At 44.5% G+C, this 22524-nt stretch overlaps 2 protein-coding genes across 3 annotated transcripts; one reads left to right on the forward strand and one right to left on the reverse strand.

Annotated features, from left to right (window-relative positions):
* The first annotated feature begins 7030 nt into the window (after positions 1 to 7030).
* On the forward strand, positions 7031 to 14565 carry LOC119383184 (60S ribosomal protein L7). Of its 2 annotated transcripts, none has more exons than XM_037651220.2 (6): positions 7031 to 7167; positions 7395 to 7515; positions 7599 to 7765; positions 8543 to 8680; positions 12553 to 12662; positions 14310 to 14565. In XM_037651220.2, exons 1-6 carry the CDS (start codon positions 7157 to 7159, stop codon positions 14516 to 14518), a joined length of 756 nt encoding a protein of 251 aa, XP_037507148.1. In that variant the 5' UTR covers positions 7031 to 7156; the 3' UTR covers positions 14519 to 14565. The 2 variants fall into 2 exon arrangements, with proteins under 2 accessions (XP_037507148.1, XP_037507147.1); XM_037651219.2 differs by lacking the exon at positions 7031 to 7167 and adding an exon at positions 7215 to 7243.
* A 2450-nt stretch (positions 14566 to 17015) lies between these two features.
* On the reverse strand, positions 17016 to 22427 carry LOC119383188 (transcription termination factor 3, mitochondrial). The gene is made up of 5 exons (XM_037651224.2): positions 22184 to 22427; positions 21245 to 21770; positions 20507 to 20740; positions 19279 to 19369; positions 17016 to 17322 (listed from the first exon to the last, which is right to left on the reverse strand). Exons 1-5 carry the CDS (start codon positions 22309 to 22311, stop codon positions 17045 to 17047), a joined length of 1257 nt encoding a protein of 418 aa, XP_037507152.1. The 5' UTR covers positions 22312 to 22427; the 3' UTR covers positions 17016 to 17044.
* Between the last annotated feature and the right edge of the window lie 97 nt (positions 22428 to 22524).

Below are 22524 nucleotides of genomic sequence, written 5' to 3' on the forward strand. Positions count from 1 at the left end.
AACATTACCAAGGATGAAAAATAGGATGTAAATGGTGATGCTATGCGGCGAAGAGGAAACGACATCGAATGTTACGGACAAACAAGGACAATTAAGCTATAGCTTTTCCTGAATGTAAGCAACATATGGCGCGATCACCGCATATTCTTCGGTCAGCATCCTCCTGCTTCGAGTAGCGCGCGCACATACACATACACACACACACACACACAACACACACACACACACACACACACACACACACACACACACACACACTCTCTCTCTCTCTCTCTCTCTCTCTCTCTCTCTCTCTCTCTCTAACAACGTTAACAACATATGCGTGCCTGTTTGATCATACACGGATGCGTCGATGCCAATACGGATCAAACAAGCAGAAAACCGGGACGGCCGCGCGCAGCTGCGTAAAATACCCGTGTATACAACGAACGCCGCGCGAATTCGTCTTCCAAGCGAGCGCCTCATTTATAGAAACATCGACCTGCAGCGGCACGCGCGCTTCTCCGTGGAAGCGTTCTTCGCGTGTGTCCGTAGATTTGAAAGCACTTTTGACTGAGCCCGTACGCAAATGCGCGTATTATGTTATCCGAGGGAATTCCTTCAATAACGTTTTGGGTGGACTACAATTCGGTGTGTACGCGCAATTCATACACCAGTTTATATAGTATATACAACATGAGAGAGAGAGAGAGAAGACAACGATTACATTTGCAGGACTATACCAAAAATTGCGCCGGGCAGCCGAAACACCGAAATAACCAGTGAATAACGTAGGAAAATCAAGTAATACCATTACTGTTTTTTTTTTTTTCGGTTAGTGTGTTCACTTATCTTACGTGCTTCGAAGAGTTTGAAACTGTTCACGTTTGCTTGGTAATTTCAGGACAAATCCCCAAAGACTAACGCCTACCAGCGTGACAACCACAGACATACCTAGAAGCAATATGGGCGTAAAATCTTTATGGAGTGCACACGTCCCAGTTGTTGACACGGCTCTGACCGCGCATGGAGATCACTAAGCGGAAAGCGGCATAGCTATCGGAATAACCATCTTTTCTGTTTCATACGTACTATAGGGAGGCAATAATTACCATGCTTTTCTCCTTCTTTTTGTTATTATTATTATTATTATTATTATTATTATTATTATTATTATTATTATTATATTATTATTATTATTATTATTATTATTATTATTATTATTAAAGGGTCCCTAGACCACTCCGAGTACCAAGACGAGGGAGTGGTTTCGTTCTCAAATTCACTACCTTGCAGGCGATATCTCCTCGCCACTTATTTCTTCATAAAGCACGCGTACAATGTCATCCCTAAGCGCTGAGCCTATCAGGATTTCGCGCTTGTCGGCTACACGCTGTTATCTCCGCTTGCGCAGTCGAAAACGCAGAAAACGAAGTGAAATCAATTGATCGCCCACGACAGCCATGCGAGACAAGGAAGAACGGGTGGGCGGCTGCATGGCAAAGCAGTGTATAGGAGACAATCCACAACTGAGATTTCTCGTACATGGACCAATCGAGAGTATGTACCCTGATGACGTCACGTGAGTCACCGTTCTGGCGTCACGCGAAGCGCGCCAAGAAAGGCGAGAAACGCCAAGAGAGAATAACGCGCTCGTTTTTGTGTATTTTCAGAGGCTGTTTCAGATATCTCATCAAGCGCGAAAAGTGTCTGCGTCAACACGAGCGATGCAAAAAGATCACCACGTGATGACGTCATAGGTGGCCAAAGTTTTGTGATGTCATCATGAAGTCACATAAACGCGACGTCCATGCCCGTAGCCAGGAATTTTTTTCGTGGGAGGGGGGGGGGGGGGCACTTGCTGAAAACCTTGACTGTTTGAGAAAAACACCTATTTTTATTATTCATTTTAGGTAAAACCACTTCACCAAAATTTCGGAGGCGGGGGGGCTAGGCCACCCCCCCCCCTCTGGCTACGGGCCTGGCGACGTCGTCACTCGGTCAAAGATGGGCCGATCCCGGAGGCACTGCACAACCACGTGTACAATACACTGAGAACAAAGAAATAAAAGGATGGCTTTCGCCTTCGAGTCGTTTTAGACAAATGCATAAGAGAGCGTGTTACTATTCATTATTATTATTATTATTATTATTATTATTATTATTATTATTATTAGTAGTAGTAGTAGTAGTAGTAGTAGTAGTAGTAGTAGTAGTAGTAGTAGTAGTAGTAGTAGTGAGTTTATTCCTGGGCACATTAAACGATTAATATATTGACTGATTGGTTCATAGATTCATTCATCCAATCATTCATACGCCAGAGCACCCCGAGACGGACCCGCCCAACGACTTCGTAAGCGTACGACATCATGGCCGCCATGCACCGTCGTCGACCACCAACCAGTGCACAGGGGGGCGCAGCGGAAGGGACGGTAGCCCCGCTCCCATTAGCCAGCACGCTTCTCGGGGCCAAGAATCAGCCTTGACACGAGCGCCCTTTCTTCCTCCTCGAGAAGAAAAAATAAAAGCGAAAAACCGCTACACGCCGCGTACGACGACCCTCGGTGGTCTCCCCACTTCATTGAGCCACTTCGGCCGCAAGGCATGCAGCCAGCCAGTCGCCCAGAGACTGCAGCAGAGAGTGTCCAAACGCCTTCATCGACACTGGCGCGTCAACGAGGCGCTAGCTGTTGCTTTGCAAGCTGCCGCCCGAGATTTCCGCGAAAATTTCGCAGGCAAAACGCACGTAGAAATTTCGACGACGTTTAATTATTTTTTTTTCTCTGGTTGTTCAGCTTAAATGTCAATGTTAACGACGTGTCATAAATCTGCAATTTATTATGTATTTGTATTTAAATGCTAATAACTCCTCCCCCACACACACACTAATGCCCCACACGAAATAAATAAATAAATAAATAAATAAATAAATAAATAAATAAATAAATAAATAAATAAATAAATAAATAAATAAATAAATAAATAATCTGATCCTCAGAACTCCAGGAATACAAAGATACTACCATGTTTAGGAGCATCCACGAACCAGTTTTCAATTCCGTTTCAGCGGAGGTGTGCCATTCGTGACGTCATGACGCATCAGATCGTCCCATTGGAAAAAGGTCACCGCGACGTTTCGGCACTCGCTCAGGCTAGCTCGGTCACCTGCTTACAGATTGTGGCGAGCGAGTCGGAGTGACTATCAAAATGTTCACGCTTTGTCCTGCTCCCAAGTGACAACCTTCTGCGTTATGAGGTCACGACACAGGAGTAACGGTTGTTACCAGGGGCGTAGCCAGCAATTGTTTTCTGGTTTGAGGGGGTTATCCGACCCCCCTAGCGTTTTATGTATGTTCGTGCGTGTGTTTGTATGTGTGCGCATGTATGATATACAGATGCGAAATGTAAAAATTTCGGGGTGGGAGGTTGAACCCCCTCTAGCTGCGCCGGTGGGTGTTACATGCCCTAACCTAACCTAAAACTTCTTTCTGAAGGAGAAATCTTTTAAGGATCATCCTACACCTTTCTGCAAAGCGGCCATTTTACTTCACATCGCACTTTCTTCGTCCAACGAACTCAACGATCCCCGACCATCTACGGCGACGTGACGTTCCTTTTTTTTTTTTCACTGTACGTATTAGTAGACTACCGAAATCATTCGTTCGATATTTACAAGCTCCTCAGGTGACCGGATGTCGATTCGCGAACGGCATTGCAAAGATTTAAATAAACCGTATACAAAATAATGCCAAAAATAATTCGTTATACACAAACCTTACGTTTGTTGTACTGCGGTTGGAAATGAAACACTGAATATACTATTCTAAAGTTCAAGCTTGTTTATAACGATTATTTGATCAGGAAGCTTCCATGTGGACATATCCTCACGTGGTCGCGACGAACGGTCAATAAGGCGTGCGCAGTGGACGCTAAATTTGATGCAACACGAAATTAAGATGCCAATTTAATCATCCTTATTCTTTTAATCGGTTGAAACGGCGTTTCATACATACGTCAAGGAGGCGAGCTCACGACCGTAAATATTCGCAAGGAGGCACACAATTCGAATTAAGCGATAGATTGGTGGCATCGATTTCGCTATAGCGCGATCAATGGTCGCCTGCACACTGCATAAGCCCATCCTACTCACAGGCAAACAAATGGATCATGACTCTAATCTGCGGGTGAAGTGCAACACCAAAGCAATGCAATGTCGGCTCTGACCACCACCACATAAATTGCAAAAAAAAGAAGAAAAAAAAATCACCGCTGGCAGTTAGGTTTATCGATCCCATTGGCTTTATTGAGCTCGCAACGGACAATACCCTCTTTTACAAATTATTTGAGCGTAAAAACACATCGACCACCTGAAAGCCCTGATCGATAAGCACGCGAACCGGAAATGGCGCTACGCATGGTTGCTTCATGCATGATTTAACCCATATCTAAAACGCGTCATGTAATTGCGGCGCCACTAGATTATCAAAGGATATCTAACTTACTGTTTAAGCATAGCGGTACATATATTAAGATATTCATGGCGCAGGTTGTTTCCATGGCTTGCGCTCGGGTTTGTCTGAACCATAGGCACTCATGCATGTGCCAAACTGTGTGCTACCTTTAGAACAACGTGGCATCGAGGAATAGGCAAATTCAGCAGAACAGCACTTATTAGCCTAGCAAGACTAAGACAATTACAAAATCTGGCCCAATTAAGGAAGAAAACAAAAATTAAGGCGACTATGTGCTACAGTTCGCCTCGAGTTAAAGAGCGCACGTCAAACTGTCCGCGAGCAAAAAGGTGCGCGCGTATGGCGTATTTTAACAAACCAAAAATAAAATGTAATGCGACATGCATATAAATCGATTACTTGTCTTACGTGTGTCGATAAAGAGACGCTCGAAACATGCTCCGTTGGCGTTGATATTCCATTCGGTATACGTGTTCCTTTCGAACGAATTAGTTCTATTCACGCCAGTGCTATGTCAGCATACGTTTCTCTGACGTCACACGCGGCGCGCTTGTCGCCACAAACCGACGTTTTTAGTAACAAGGAATCACTACGAGCGACTGATTTGGCTTTTCATAGAACAGAACGCCGTGTATATGCCGTTCGTTTGCTTAATTTTAATTAGTTCGTGTCTGCTGGATATAGTGTCGCGTGGAATTAGTTTGTTAAGGTATACAGCTCACACACACACACACACACACACACACACACACACACACACACACACACACACACACACACACACACACACACACACACACACACACACACACACACACACACACACGAGCTACGCAAGTTCCGAATATATTAAATTGTTAGATGTCTGAATGCAGTTTCCCCCATATAAACGCAGCGCGAATGATGCCCAGAAATTGAGGCAAATTTTTCGTTACGCAGTTGTAGTTTTGCACCTGCAATTAAAACGTGAGTCAGACAGAAAAGAACACATTCGTGTCTCTGCGCATGTGTTCAACAGATCTGTGTCGTTAACACGAATAGTTAAGATCAATATATGAGTCTGGTATGTAATCTGAAAGTGCACACCCACAGCTATTACAAAAATGAAGACATCACGGTATTTTTATTACCGGCTGTTATTTTTACGGAAAGAAAGAAAACACAGACGCGGAAAGCCAAAGTTCACGTCACAAGCACGCCCCCAAAAGCACGCTTGCAAGCTACTCGAGGTGTGTACCTCGCCCCTGCAGAAAGCTTCGCCGCAACGCTCACCGATCAGCGGAGGAAGACATCATCCCCGATGAAACCGAAACGCACCGGCCCTGGCTCTGCGGCGGTGCAGCGGCGTCATATTTATCGCGACCAAGTCGCAGCGCCAGCCAGCTGGGGCACGACACCACAAAAATGGGGGCAAGATGGCTCGCGACACTTTGGAATGACACTTTTTTTTTTTTCCCAGTTTCGTTTTCACCACTTCACTAGCTGCGCGAATATCTCGGGTGTCCTGCCTCGGGAACTCCACTGGCCCGTCAACGTCAACGCAGCGATGGAACACAAGCGAGGGAGAGAGCGCGAGGATGCTCGATTCAGTCACGCGACGGCAATTGGCGTCAACGTCCTGTCGTAAAATTACGCACCGACATTGCCCGGGTCCCCGCGCAGGACCCACCTAGCGCTCATTAGGCTTACGGCGACGCCGACCCGCGCATAGGAACAGCGTAGCGCGAGAGAAAGTGTGTAACAGCGTAGTCGTACTTACTGCCAGGACAGACCAATGCCGTGCAATCGGTCTCGGAACGATCTCTGACGGGTCGGTCCCGACGAAGACATTGTTGTCGCAACTCCGTCGCAGATCCCCGAAACAATGTTTCTTTTGCGGGATGTCTATCCCTCGACGAGCCGCTCACGACGACGCACAGAGATCAGCCGCTGCAGCACCATAGTTTTGCCTGCAGGAGCCGCTGTTACCACCATAATATATCGTTGACTGTCGCGACGTCGGCGATCAAGCGTACACACTCGGGCAGGTGCCTCGTCGTTGTCTCGGCCGCTCCGTTTCGGGGGCGAAGCCGTCAAGGTCGCGTCGGCGCTGCGCCGACGCACGCAGCATGGAAAGCGGCGGGCGAGGAGCTCTGGCGGCGCCGAGGCCGAGCCCGACGACGCTCTCCGAGGCAAGGCGCTCGATGCACGCCGAAACACTACCGATGCGCCTCTTTCTTTTTTTTTTTTTTTTTACGTAAGCAAACTCCAGGGACGAGCTCAGGTGTGCGCAGCGCACCGGTATCGAAGTCCGCACTGCGCGAACTGGCGATGGAGAAGCAGCGGAAGAGAGGCGCTAGAGAGCGGTCACCGTTGCTGCTGCGCTAATCCGAATGTTTACAATTGCACGGGTTGCACACCTCCAGCAACAGCGACGTTGCTCGCAATCGCCACCGAAATCGCCGTATCCGCGACGATTATGACGTCTTTGACGATGGCGCCATCTCTCCACGTTAAAGTGTTTTGTTACGGCGGCTTCAGCATCACACATAGCTTCCGAGCACCTGTCCAACCCTCCCGCCAAGAAAAAAAAAACTGGTGTTGAAAATCTCGGAAGCCATACTTTTGCGGTTTTCGCTTAATTTTGCTTTTCTCGACGGCCACTAGGGCGCTCAATTTCCGGTAGGCGCCATTGATCCCCGTATGTGCTCTTTCCCAAGGGAGCCATGGCGCCGACGTAAGTGCCGCCGTTTGTACTTGGAAAATCTGTCTACATCGTGGTCTAAACTTGCTCTAAAAATGTCATCCGCTCAGTACGTGAACCTAAATAACTGTTGAGTCAGCTGTCGTAATTATTTGTTGCCGCGGCTGTATTAAATGTTCTTAAAAAAACTTCATACCGCTTCAGTGTCGTCGGGCACGCATTGAGTGATAGTTGCAACGAGTGTTCTTTTCTCTGCGCAGGACAGCAGCCAAGCCCGAGAAACAGAAGCTTCCGGAGGTTCCCGAGACCCTCCTCAAGCGCCGCAAACAGCGTGCTATCTCTAAAGTTAAACAGCTAGAAAATGCTATTAAGCAGAGAAAGGTAAGAGGTCGCGTCATGACTGATGCCGGATCATGTGTGCCCTGCCGTGGTTTTGACATCCTCTTGCCTATTCTCTTGTACAGGCTAAGCGTGCCAAGCGCCTCGAGATCTTCAAGAGGGCCGAGCAGTACGTTAAGGAATACAGAAGACAGGAACGCGACACGATTCGCCTGAAGCGTGTGGCCAGGAACAAGGGAAATTTCTACGTTCCCGCGGAGCCCAAGCTTGCGGTCGTCATCCGTATTAGGGGGTAAGCACAACACATTCTTCTATGTAAACTGTTGTTGCGTGTTTAGCAGAATTCCCGGTGTTCACTATATTGGATGAGCGTTCTTTTGACGCTGTGACATACTCGTGTATGTTGCTGAAGTGGCACAACGCCGCGTCTGTCTAGTGGGCACATGGCGGAAATACATTGGCGTGTTGTGTTTGTATGTTTGCATTTTCTGCTGTTGAGCGGCAAGGGATTTAATCTTACGTTTGCATGGTCAATGCACACAGGGTAACATAATGATAGCAGCATCCTGTGAAAATTTCTGCATACGAGGCGTTGCATTTATGTTACAAGTGACATTGACTCCTCGGTCCTGAACTTGTGTAGTAAGTAGTTGGTGCCTGTGCTTATTCTATAACGGAAGCTTCGCTACAGGCGGCTTGTATATTTCACCGGATAAACACGCTAGCTGTTTTTGCTGTTGCTAAAGGGAGGGAAAGAATAAGATATTTTGTTGCTCCATCCTGCTTTGCATGTGCCAAGTTGCAAATTTCGGCATTTACACTGAATTACTAATGTGATCTTGAGAGTTCAAGGAATGGCCACACGCACAGCTTGTAGAATTACGCTGCGAAGTTAGTTTGTCCATCTTTGGACCATTGAGTTGGTGCTACGGGGACACGTATGCTGGCCAGTGGTAAAGCTCATCATCTGTTAAAAATGGCTGTGTGAATGGCCATTGGCGCCTATCTGTGATCCTCGAGGGATTATGTTAGTGGCTACTTTACCCTGTGTTGCTCCATGTCTGTGCAGTGTGAACGGTGTGAGCCCCAAGCCAAGGAAAGTGCTGCAGTTGCTGCGCTTGCGACAGATCAACAATGCCACTTTCGTCAAGCTCAACAAGGCCACCATCAACATGCTGAGGATTGCTGAGCCCTACATCACCTGGGGGTGAGCACATGTGGCTTTTTCTTTCCGGTATTTTCTTTAATGTTGACTTCTGCTTCATCCAACATCTTGACAAAGCAAGACAAGTTTCCAGAGCCTCTCAGCAAGCCCTACTGAAATTTTTATTGACGCACTGGAAGTTGTAAAGCACCAAGTATGGAGCATTTAGCAAAACACTTTTTCAAATTCATTAATCTTGCCAAGGGGGTAGAGCCACTGTCTGCAGACTCTTCCCCAGGCTGCAAGCGTCATACTTTCTCTTCATTCTTCCATATGTCATTTCCGAGAATAGTACTGCCCTTCTTTGTCTGTTCAAGCCAGGCGACAAACAAGGCTAACCTCTCCAGGAATTTCATTAAAGATTATTATCTCTCTCTCTCTCTTTGAATTGTTGTTTGCGAAGCAAATCTGAATATCTGCCATGGTGGTGTAGGCGCCCAGCAATGCAGTTTTCGAGATCCAACAGCTGCAGAACACGTAGCCTAGCGAGTAGAAGCGGCAAAATCGGGCCTGACAGTGCACTTATTGGGGGGGGGGGGGGGGGGGGGGGTCACGCATATTTTCAACACCCCAGAAGGAATTATGGCCAGATCCAGGGAGCCTTCGTTATAAAGGTGTACAAAAGGGAGACACTTGAGCATGTTGATGTGTTATGCTGGCTATGCTGAGGCAGCAAATAGAAGCTCCATTTTGCCGTCTGGTTAGTGACGGGTGCCTACAGTGGTTATGGTGCTTGGCTGCTCACCTGAAAGTTGCAGGCTTTGACCCTGGCGTGACAGTCGCATTTGGATGGTGGTGAAATGGTAGAGGCCCGTGTACTGTGTGATGTCAGTGCACATTAAAGAAGACCAGATGGTCTAAAGTTCCGGGGCCCTCCACTATGGCATGCATTATAATCATATTATGGCTTTGGCACGTAAAACCCAAGATATTATTAAAGTCTGGAAGTCCAGCACCAGCCTTGCATGCTCTACATTGGCCCTTGGTTATTGAAAGGAAGGGTGCAGAACAGTTTCATACATTGCAGACACTGTCACCAACGGGCAGCAAGTTTCTGAGATGCAGGTGTTGCCATTGATACACTCTGAACCATGCAGCACTCTTCCTCTCTTTGCATAATTGATGCACTGTCCCTTAACCAGCCAGTGGCTAACAAAAACTGGCTTGGTCAGAAAAATGTGCATAAATCGTATTGGCGCACGAGAACTCCCCCTGTTCCTCATCCATGGACTTGAGGGAAAGTCACGCATTGCCAGACACTTTCCTGCCTGTCTCACGAAGTTCGTTAATATAATTAACCCTGAATGTAGTAGTGTAAATTGGTTGACTTTGATACAGCTGATTAGACATTAATTTGACCCTGAATGGACCGATAAAGATGGGCTAATCCGTAATTGTCCGGCAGCTCAAATTAAGTAGGTGGCACGGAAAAAGCAGCAAGAACTTGAAGGGCGCTCGAGCTTCGCCATCAAGATTAGAACGCGATAGTGCAATCAGGCCCTGATCACACCGCTTTCTCATTTGCTTGCTACGCTTCGCTCCTCGGTGGACACCTCAACTGTGCCGCGAGGGAGAGAACGTCTGTGCTCGTGACAGATGCAGTTTTAAGCTCTCCTAGAATGCTTACTCCAAGTAAAGTTGCGAATTAAGAAAGTACCCCCTACACTTTTGTGAGGCAATATGTGCACCTGCACACTTAGATGATGTGGCCATAGGTCGGCAAACTCACTCATGAGTCGACTCACTCAGACTCACTCAGGCTCAGATCGAGCCGTGAGTCTGAGTCTGAGTGAGTCCGGGTGAGTAATATTTTGGTGAGCTTGAGTCAGAGTGAGTCCAGTTGAGAAAATTTTTAGTGAGTCTGAGTTCGAGTGAGTCCGGTTAAGGAAAACTTTGGTGAGTCTGAGTCCGAGTGAGCTCTAAGCACAAAATATATTTCTTGAGTGAGTCTGAGTGAGCTCCACACTTTTTTGCCGACCTATCGTTCTGTCTACAGCACTTCAGCATTACTATCAGCCTTATGGCGGCTGACGTTTATAGTCCCGTCGACTCACACATACTTCAAAGCCCTAGAGTTCATACGCCAGCTCAATATTTGCTGATCAGAGGCATGAGTTGCAGAGGTGGGGTGGGGGGGATACCATAAACTGCCCCCGAAAATTCTTTCGCAGGAAGTTCTTGTTAAAAATATTTTGTCTGAGTCATCTCTTTCAATAAAAATGTCCTTACTGGATTTCAACTACTGATAACTCATATCTGAAGGTACGAAATCAAAAGGCGCCAACTAGAGCGCCAATTATGCAAGTTATTGGTGTGAAAGAGCATTGACACCATAGCCGATAAAACCAACAACTCACCCGGACTCACTCAGACTCACTCAGGCTCAGATCGAGCCGTGAGTCTGAGTCTGAGTGAGTCCGGGTGAGTAATATTTTGGTGAGCTTGAGTCAGAGTGAGTCCAGTTGAGAAAATTTTTAGTGAGTCTGAGTTCGAGTGAGTCCGGTTAAGGAAAACTTTGGTGAGTCTGAGTCCGAGTGAGCTCTAAGCACAAAATATATTTCTTGAGTGAGTCTGAGTGAGCTCCACACTTTTTTGCCGACCTATCGTTCTGTCTACAGCACTTCAGCATTACTATCAGCCTTATGGCGGCTGACGTTTATAGTCCCGTCGACTCACACATACTTCAAAGCCCTAGAGTTCATACGCCAGCTCAATATTTGCTGATCAGAGGCATGAGTTGCAGAGGTGGGGTGGGGGGGATACCATAAACTGCCCCCGAAAATTCTTTCGCAGGAAGTTCTTGTTAAAAATATTTTGTCTGAGTCATCTCTTTCAATAAAAATGTCCTTACTGGATTTCAACTACTGATAACTCATATCTGAAGGTACGAAATCAAAAGGCGCCAACTAGAGCGCCAATTATGCAAGTTATTGGTGTGAAAGAGCATTGACACCATAGTCGATAAAACCAATTATACGCTGACAGACTCATGAGTCGAGTCACTCAGACTCACTCCGACTCAGACAGAGCCGTGAGTCTGAGTCTGAGTGAGTCCGACTGAGTAATAATTTTGTGAGTTTGAGTCCGAGTGAGTCCGGCTGAGAAAACTTTCAGCGAGTCTGAGTCCGAATGAGTCCGGTTGAGGAAACTTTTCATGAGTCTGAGTCCGAGTGAGCTCTAAGGGCAAAATATATTTTATGAGTGAGTCTGAGTGATCTCCACATTTTTTGCCGACCTATGGATGTGGCAGATGTTGGTGATGTTCAATTATGCCTGAGTGCTTTGTGTGGGGTAAGCCTTTCATCCACCAGTGCATTGCAGAATTCAAATGGTATGACGACTGGCGCGGTTCTGCATTTTTGCCACACGGAGGGCCTGGCTTCAATTTCGGTTCGAACCCCCAGTTATCATCTTTTGCATCAGTCGCGATTTTTTGCTACTGTAGTCGCCATTAGGTGGTTTGTATGCATGTAAGATGACCAGCAATGTTCAAAATAACAAGCAAAGGCTAATTTAACGATTGAAATAATGAAACTTCGGTACCGTGGAAATTTGTGGGACACTGGCTGGGGCCTCCATTTGGGATGAAATTAACTTGAATCAAATCGATGAAGATATCCGGTGTAATAATACTGTATAAAATAACTTTGTGATGTCTTTTCGAAAGTGATGGCAACGCTAGGTGGGGAGAAATGGGTCTGATGATGGTAAAAGGCGATATATTCCGAAATGTTTTCTAATGCCACCTTTATATAAGCTGATTACGCGCATGGTGTGCATATTGTGTTTTGCGATTCTTCAGCATTGCGAAGTTTCTCTCTCACAAACTGCCTGTGGTACGGCATGTGTGATATGTGTGTACATTTTCTTAACAGCTATCCCAACCTCAAGACCGTGCGTGAGATGATCTACAAGCGAGGGTTCGGCCGCTTGGACGACCGCAGGGTGCCCCTGTCTGACAACACGGTCATCGAGAAGCGCCTTGGTCAGTTGGGATTTCCAATTTCAGAAACTCTTGCTGCTGCTTTCTTACTTTTGAACAGAGTTTGTTTTATATTATTCCCTTAAAGAAGGCCACATTTTCTGATAAGCTACATAGTGACGTGATCAAAACAGCTGAGTTATACAGAATATAATTTGCTACAAGGCTTACTGGGAGCAGTAGCGAATGTGAAAATTCATTGCTTTTTGTTAAAATGGTTTGTGATTATGAATCTGCTACGACTGTGTGGTTTTACAGCGTGTACCAAACACATCGGTGGGGCCCATAATGCTGTACTTTCTGCAAATACTATGGGGCATTTGCGATACTGAGGCTGCAATGAGGCTGACAGTGCAGAATGGTGAATTTGGTTAAATTTTCAAGGCTATTCCTTCTTTTTGTGTGTGTGCGACCAAAACTTTGCAGAAATTTGAAAGTTGGTTCTCGAATGCGCCGCTAAAAAGGAATGTGAATGTCACTATTGTGTACTGCACTGCAGCAGCAGCATGCTGCGCATTTTGTTGCCTCCTGCAACAAAAATGTGTCTCTTGCATATCAGTGCACAGTATGTCCCTTAACCATCCAGTCGCTAAACAAACTGGCTTGGTCAGAAAAATGTGCACAAACTAAATCAGCGCTCGAGAGTTTTCCTCGTTCCTCACTCATGGACTTGGGGAAAGTCACATATGGCTGGACATTTATACCAGTCTGAATTGCAATGCTCATATACACCAATTTTCTGACTGGCTTGCATTCTCACAATACACTCAAACCTCATTATAACAAAGTCGCATCTGCCACGAAAATAACTTCGTTATATCCGAGAATTTGTTATAAACGTTTATTTGTAACATTGTAGCTGTGACAAGACTATTCTTCATTTACTTCGTTATAACCGATAATTCGTTATATCCGTGTTCGTTATAACGAGGTTTGAGTGTACATCGAGGCAGAATTTGTGTTTTGTGCATACTGCTAATAGCTTTATGATGCAGGGTAGACTTGTGTACACTTGCGGACATAAATGAAAGGCAATGTCAAGGTGGATAGCACCAAGCTGTATTAGCATGATGCAACCATAACTGCCAGCATCGCGTAGTCAAGTTCGCATTTTATGGCATGTTGCACCTGACGATAGTGCCTGAATGCAAAACACCAGTGCGTCTTTGACTATTGTGAATTGCCCAATACACTGACGTGCAAGAGTAAGCAAAAGCCTTTAGAATGAATTTTCTTTGCTGCCAGCATTCTGAAAACATATTGAAGTTGCACTTTTGCACGAGGATATATAAATACTGACTGTTAAACAGTCACCATTTTTTTACTTTTTTAGATTTGTCTAAACCTTGTATTTGTTTCATGGTTTTATGCCGTGCTGCAATTAATTATCCAGTACCATTCACATGGCTACTCTTATTGCTCTAGGATCAGTTAAACTGTTGTTTCGGGTGGGTACTGCACTGCTTCAAACTGGGTCGGAGCGCAGTAGGTATCAGTCATGCGCCGTTAGGCAAGAGTACTGAAATAACCCCATAATTGCCTAATACTCGCAAGTTTTCCACAAGCTTAAAAATTATGGCTAGTACAATCTTAGTAACGTTAATAGGAACCAAAAGAAGCATGAAGGTAACATAGTTGTCATTCATGCAGGCAAGCTGGGCATCATCTGTATTGAGGACCTCATCCACGAGATCTACACAGTAGGCCCCAACTTCAAGAAAGCCAACAACTTCCTGTGGCACTTCAAGTTGAACACTCCCCGCGGTGGATGGCGCAAGAAGACCAACCACTACAGCGAGGGTGGCGACTTTGGAAACAGGGAGGACCTTGTCAACCGGCTCCTCCGCAGGATGATCTAAAGCTTGCAATTGGTTGGTGTAATAAAAAGAGAAAGGACTCCACATAATCTGTGTATTTTTTTCTGTTTAAGTCTACGCTCAGTCCGTGCAGAGCGAAAACTATCATCGTGAACTCGCACGTGCTCTCCTTGTCTTCGTCTTCTGCTTCGCTCCCAAACACGTGCACCACGTAGTCTGGTGTGGGATGCAATAACTGATGAGTGAGACAAGTACAGACAGAAAAAAAGGGAAAAAAGAGAGAGAAAAAAGGCAAAGAAGTAAAAGAGAAAAAGAGAAGGCTGCCCAGCTCCACACTTCCTTCAGGCTTGGCACTAGTGTGAAGCTGCCTCAGGAAAAAAATTATCATTCATATTGTGCTTGACAATAACATGAAATGCAAGAGAATGGACTTGAATAACTTAGAAACTGCATTTGCCCAAAATTATTTGAAATTAAATTTCACTGTGCAAGGTTTATCACAAGAATTGGTCAAAGGTTGACAGGTAAGCAGAACAACGATCTGGTGATTATGCTCAACTGTTGATGTGTGATAGGAATGCCTTCACTAAATTTTACAATAAAGTTGTAAGCAAAGCAGAGGGTATCGTGCACTCTTGCACATACTCTTTGCCATTTGCAGCTTACCTTGCTTAAAATCAAGTGAATAAATTGGTAGGGATGTAAATTTATAAACATCAATGTTATATGATTGCTTCTAGATTTTTACAGTTTATGTGAAACAGCAATGTGACGACACAAAAAATGGAATTTGCTGCAATATGTAGGTATGCAGGTCCATACTTAAAAGCTTATAAAATTGCCCACTTAATACTTGAATCAGTTCGCTAATGATATGAAGAACTTGTGCTGCTAGTTCAGCAGGCTTGTATGTGACAGTCTAGTTTCAGGGTCCCCTTAAAGCCTGCAAACTGCATCACGGCATTAAATGTGATTTCCTAGCTGCAAACAAAGGCATACAGGGCAATGTTCATGCTAACTGCATTGCCAGAGCTGCTCATGGAACTTAAATGGAGCCTACTGAAATGAAGTGAGCCCTGAAATCGCTGACTATTGGATGCCAGTTTGGGACACTACAGCCGTGCTACAGCTTGACTAGTTCCCAAGTGCTGTTGTTCCATTGCAACAGCAATACAATAATTAAGTTTAACATTTTATTGGAAATTGTGCAGTTTGTGCAAATGAACTTCAAAATTTTATGTGTGCCAACAGTGGCTTAGCCACAAGTTCATTTTGGAACAGACCTGAATTCATCCATCACCCAACTCACTCGCCCTCTCCATTTCTCATGGAAGGAAAGGGAATTTTTTTGAGGGGGCTAATTTTTTGTTAGACACAGCCAAATAAACCCAACACACAATTATGCCAAGGAAATAAATTCATTTCATATATGTGCATCCTGGGTATAGTATACCATATCCTGGGGGCAGCATACACACGCACTTGTGAAAGACGATGGTGTGCGGTCCTTTCAATGTGCACACTTTTGCTTGTTTGTAGCTTTATCTGCCTTCAAAGAATAACAAAAGAAAAAGTAAAGTAAAAAGTAACAAAAGAAAAAGAAAGGACTTCACAAAATTTGTGTGTGTGCAAAAAGAAACCTTTTTTGCATGCTTGACAATACACGGAAGAACCTGCAAACTACTGCATGGTTGAGCAACTTGCTTGTGCAAGTATCTTTTTCATTTTCGAGCATTTGCTTGTGTTCTCGGCTCTACTGGTCATACACTTGTTGATAGTGAACAGAAAAAATAAAGAAAGAAGAAACACTTAGGTAGTAGTTCTCTAATATTATAGTGTGGCAGGAATGTCTGTACTACATTTGCTAAATGGTTGTATGAACTGTAAACAGCAAGAAGTATTAACCGAATTTCGGCGCGATGTTAGTTCTGGGTTCCACATCAATCCAATAAAGCAAAAAAAAAACATTTCCCCGTTTCTTTTCAAATCGAATTTATGGCAACCTCCCTCACATTGCCCTCCTCCAGTAGCTTTGCAAGGTTTGAAGGTTGCAACAAGCTTACATGCAGCAAGTTCAAATTGCTGCACGACCACTTATGCAATTGGTTTCATGTGTAATACATTTCTTAGCATGCAGAAACTAGTGGCACAGTTGGGTGCATTCCGACAAAGCTTCAAGGTTAACCTTAACACTTAAATAAACTTTGCTGCAAGTATGAAACGGCCAAATGACGGTATTAAACCACAGCTAATGCTAATTGCCAAACTTGCATTGTCCATAGTAGCACCCGGAAATGACCATCTGAGTGTGCCCCTGGCTTGCACCAGCTCATAGAATGTGTCTTTTTCACAAAGCTCTGTGCATAAAGAGAGACCACAATTTTTGTATCAGTGTAGCATGTGCAGCAGCCTAGTAGAATACGGAAATAGAAGTGCTCGAAATGTCATAGCTGCATCTATTTAAAGAAGCATTTATTTAAAGAAGAAGACTCAAGAGCCTCATAGCACTCGGCACGATCTCAAGCCGCTATATGTTTCCTTTCTCTAGGTTTTTCACAGCTGCACACATCACAGTGTCCTTAGAAATTCGTTGTACTTGTCCACAGATGTCTTGGCAACATTTTCGCAGAACACAGCATCAACACCAGTGACCAACGCTTTTGGAGAAACGTAGTTGGGCTCTTTTGGGTTGAACTGTGCCCGACCCAGCTTGACAAGAAATTGGTGACGAGGCTTGTAGATGCATTCACGTGTTCGCAATATGCCCGGAAATTGCATCAGCTGTGCATGGCTCAGGCCTGCTTCCTTGTGAAGGTAGGTGAAGGCTTTGACGATATTGTCACGGCCTGGGAGAGCATGAAAACATTTAAATAAGTACAACATCAATCCCTTATTTTTATTTATTTTTTTACAAGTGTGTAGAACTTATTCCTGACCTAGTTAAAGCGCAGATGCATTGGCTCAATTTGGTTAAAAAAAGGCATGAATGTATTTATGAATGCCACAGCTAAATGGAAAAAAATAAATGTAGCTAGCAAGCATCCTTATTACATAACTGTGCTTGGTTAAAAGTCAAGAGCAGTGCGGCTTTTCGCCGTCAAAGGACCCCCTCCAGCCAATGGTGTCGCTGCATCAATGTGACGTTGCAGCCGCTTTGTGACGCTTTCTGATTCCTCTCGTGAGCGTGGCGCTGCGGTGGTCGGCCGTGACGTCACAATGACACGGTGACGCCATTGGCTGGAGGGAGGTCCTTTGACGGTCCTTTGAACCTTTCTAAGATGTGGATCCAAGTTTTTTGCAACTGCTCTGGGTTAGTCTGAATAACTTTCAAAGCTCCTCTGTCGATCTGGCCCAAATGTGACACATACAAGAAATAAAATAAGCTCCTTCAGGCACTGCGTGAAACGTTGGGCATGCCTTGATAGTACATTAATAGTTAAGGCACTGATGAAAACAATGATATTCAAAACGTGCTGCATACATATTGAAAAACTTCCCTTTTAACCTGCGCTGGCAACTTCGTCATATAAGCAGAAAATGGTTTTGTTAAACGATTTGGTGGGTGGATGGCTAGATGTTAGCTCGCAGTGACATTATGTGGTCATGTCGTGGGTTCACATCTTCCACGGCTTTTCACAATGCTTTACGTAAGTCAAATTTTTTTCATATAGCTGGAAAGGTGTTTGCCAAGTATTTTATTTAGACTAGTTGATACTATTCTCGTATCTGACATTTCTGTAGAAAGTTCTCATATGCATTCCACATTGTGTAAACCTCCCAAAGTTCACCGAAGAATGAAAAAGTCGTAATTTATTTTGTAGCTGTACACTTTTTCATTTAGGGAAATGCAACGAAACGAAATTAGTTGGAGCTCACTCAGGCCATATCTCTCAGCCAAAGTATATAAGTATATAAGCACACTAAGAGAGTTCAGTCTATACAATACAGTGGCCAAGCTATACAACCAGGCACTGATTGTGAAACTTAACTTTGCATATGCTGTGTCACACAAGGCAAAGATCTCAAGGCATCCTGTACAAATGCTAAACAATTATTTTTTCCATTTAATATCATGAAGTGCTAGGCTAGTAGGTGCGACACTAAAAGAATATGAGTGCTGAACTGGTTTGGAAGGAAGAAAATGATGCAGATAGGAAGGATATGCTTTTGCAGTTACTAACCTTTACTGAAGCAGAGTATTCCCGCAAGTGTATCTTTTTCTGAACATGTGCTGTGTATTATAACACCTATGTTCAAAGGTGATAGAACTAGTTAAAGGCTAATAGAGAAAAACAACAAAAACTTGGGAGAAGGACGACGAATTAGGTGCTGACATGACCAGATGCATTAAATACAGGGTTCTGCAAATGTGCCAATCGATGAGCCTAAAGAATTTCTCCTTCCCACCTTCCTGTGTCTGCTGATAACTTGGAGCCCTCAAAAAGTAAAGAGCACCCGCACAGCCTGAAGTACAATGGAAGGTGCACACCATGATGTACTTAAATGTCTTCAAGGATATCTAATGTTTCCATAACCTGTCATTGAGATGGTGGCCTGTTTGCCCTATAGTACATACACTTATCCACAGCTAAGAAGTAATATTGCAGTACACCACTTCAGTGGCACGAAGGAGAAACTGCGTAGTACGTCTTATTTACTGCTGGCTTAGCATCTTTCCCATCAGTGTCTTTTCTTCTTAACATGCCAAATAAACGCTCGTTTTCTCCTATTATTTGTTTTCAGCACTGCTCAACAAATGAATTCATTGAACTCATTGATTTCAGTGAGTTGGGGCAACTTACTGGAGATGAGGAGCTTCGGGCAAACCATGATCAGCTGCTTCATCTCATCCACGGTGAAGCCCATCTCCTCCTTTATTGAAAAGGCATTGCACTGCCGGCATACAATGAGAGACAACAAAGATAAGGCACAACACTAATGAAGGAAAAGCTCGAGGGGCTCGTTTCTTTGTTACACAAACCTACTGATTGACTGACTGATGATTGAAAGAAATTTATTGGTTGATTGAATGTCAAACCTAATGAAGCCAAGGAAAGCATAGGGGGCATTATTTGTAATGTTTAGCTGCATTGTAGTGATTATAATATAAATGAAAATGAATTAAAGTTGACAAAAAAACACCTGCTGCTGGTGGGAACTGAATTTAGAACTTCAGAATTCGAAGGTAGTGGGTTCAGTTCTCATTGACAGCAAGTTGTTCTTTCATTGTGTTATAGTTACTAGACTGCAGTTAAAAACTACAAATAATGTCCCCTAGGCTTGCCTTGGATTCATTAGGCTGTGTCTAACACTAATGAAGACTTATTATAACGGATAAAAGCTCAACAGATACCACGCTGTACAATTCCCCACACATATTATACCAGCATAGCATAGTGCACACATCATACCAGCATAAAAACAGTGCTGCGGCAGAACACAAGAGTTTGGTTACACAGAGCAGAGGCAGCTTTACGATCTGCTCCTCTCATATTTTATGCACGTGAACACAGTAAAAAAAAAGTGCGATGAATCTGCATATTTGATAAGTGTGTGCCCCAGAAATATGTGACGCACGGTCAAATGCTGCAAAAGAAACATACCATCGCGTTTCATTCAATCGGCTAAGCAGCCGAGCACAATATAAATTTCACTTCCTGTTGCAGGCATGGGCATTTAACACACGTGCATTGGCAGTGTTCAAGTGCAAGTTGTTAGTACATACAAGTTCGAGCAGAGTGAACATTGAGTTAAAGCTCTGTCATGGGCAATGTCAGCATGCAGGCCGGCTTGGAAGTGTTTTCCATAGCTGCTTTCAGGAGAAGTGAGAAATTAAGTGCACTAAAAACAAAGCATCCTATGTAAGTCGATCTGAAACGATGGTGTTGCAAAACCATTAACAACTGACTTTTTTCAAATCTATTTCCTAGCCACTTCGAAGCAACAATATCTGGTGTGTAGTTCGACTGGTGAAACTATAACTTGTTCTCTATCTTTGCATCCTCGAAAAACAAAATTACATGTCCTTACCTCAATTGAATGTAACTTGCACGTTGGCAGTTTGGGATACCGTGTAACGATGTGGCGCACTTCGGCACCAGACAGGGAGAGAACGCGTTGCAGAAAACCCAGGCGATAGTCCATGCTATTCACACGGAAGGCGAGAAACAGTGGTGCATTGCTCAGGATGCGTGTCACGGCCTCTGGTGAGAAGCGCTTTGACAACAGGTAATCGACTCGCACCTGGAGGTTCTCCAGAGGTTCCTAGGAGTTCACAACAAGAAACAGGAATACGATTTAAAAAAAAAAAAAAAGGCAGCTTCGCACTAATGGTGCCAAACCTGAAGGAAGTGCAGAGCTAGGTGGCCTGCATAGTTTCTGTTTCCTTCTTTCTCTTTGCTTTTTTCTTTTTTGTCTCTGTTCATTTCTATTTCTGTCAGTCTCTATTTGTTTCTCTTTCTTGCTTTTTATATCTTCCTCTTTCTCTATTTCTCGCTTCCTCTTTCTTTCTATCTATTTCTCTCTCTATCTATTTCTATGTATATTCTATGTACTTAAACTTTGTATAATAAGTTGTCGATAAAAACCACCTTTACAGGTGATTCAAAAGAGGCAAGCTTGATCATAGGTACACATTGCAAAATGGGTTTCTAGGAAACATTAATACCTGTTGTGCTGCACTATCAAGCAAAGCACCTGTTTACTTTGCCAACTTGGGGCACGCAATTTTCTAGAAGACTGAACGTAAATGCAGAACACAAATATTACCCGGAACAGGTGCGGATTCTTCGTGAACCACCATCCGAGCCGCTCGGCTGGCACACCATGTGACGTAAGGAATCGAATCACCGGCTCAACATCCTTTTCAAAGTCAAGCGTGATTATCTCCTGCCCAAGACCTTTTCTCTCCAACACTGACAAGTCGACACCAAGCTCCACAAACCGCTGCACCGTGACAGACTTGTTGGCATACGCTGCCAGGTTGAAAGCCTTAGGAAGAGCAGGTCCCATCGTATCGAGAAATTCTGCGTCAACGTCTTCCGACAGCGCATCCAACTTGGCTTCACGGGCAAGCTCATTTTGCAGTGTGCTCAGGTCATCGTTCTCTAGACCAGCAACGTCGGGTAACTGAAAGACTTCTGGGTTCCCCTCCGAAGCAGGCGTCACTTGAGAGTCTGTTGGGTGTTCTGCTGTTTCGTGAGACGAATAGTAAAGCGACTTGAAGTATTCGGGACCACCAATACTGTGAGCTGATTCTTTTGGGGATGCGGTAGCATCCTTCTTGGAGTTGGGACTGAAACAGAAGAGATGAACACTGTCATTTTGCATGGTCAAGTGTTAACGGGACCCACCGCGAAACATTTGCTTTTAGATAAACACGATGGTTCAACGGGGAAAAGTGGACAAGATGTAACTCATATAAAGGGGTTCTCACGTACTGACGATTGTCCAAAAAAGGCTACTTTGAGGAAACCTTGAGACATTAACGAAAAGACGCGCGTCAATAAATGTTACAAGGCAACACAACAAACCCAAAGTTAACATAAATTTCGATGTTCCTAGCCGTCAATGGTGTGCTGGTCAAAACCGGTGATTGTGTAGACTTTGCAAGGCGAGACATTCTGTCTAACTTGATGACACAATCACCTAATGGTGTCAGTGATTCGAGAGAATAACATTTGAACATCAATGGATAAGTCTACATACGTAGAGCAAAACCTCGCAGCTCCTTCGGGGGTTCCAAAGGAGAAGAGATGCGCCCGTTTTGCTACGACTCCGCGACCGCGCAGGCATCGCGCAGATGTGAGCCACATGCGGAAGGCCGCAGACGCCATCGACTACTTGATAACTAAAAATCCTCAAACACGTCAGACGCGTTATGACACCACAGTCATGGCAAGATCAGTGACCCTGGCGCAGTTAGAGCGTGCCAACCAAAGAGAAACCACGCTTACGGAGGGCGCCGCCATGTTTAAAAACACTAAAAACAAATTAGGTCGGTTATACATAGCGAGCGCGCCGTAGCGCAGGCTTTTTGGCGCAGATTC

The sequence above is a fragment of the Rhipicephalus sanguineus genome, chromosome 2 (assembly GCF_013339695.2).
Source record: "Rhipicephalus sanguineus isolate Rsan-2018 chromosome 2, BIME_Rsan_1.4, whole genome shotgun sequence".
NCBI lineage: Eukaryota > Metazoa > Arthropoda > Arachnida > Ixodida > Ixodidae > Rhipicephalus > Rhipicephalus sanguineus.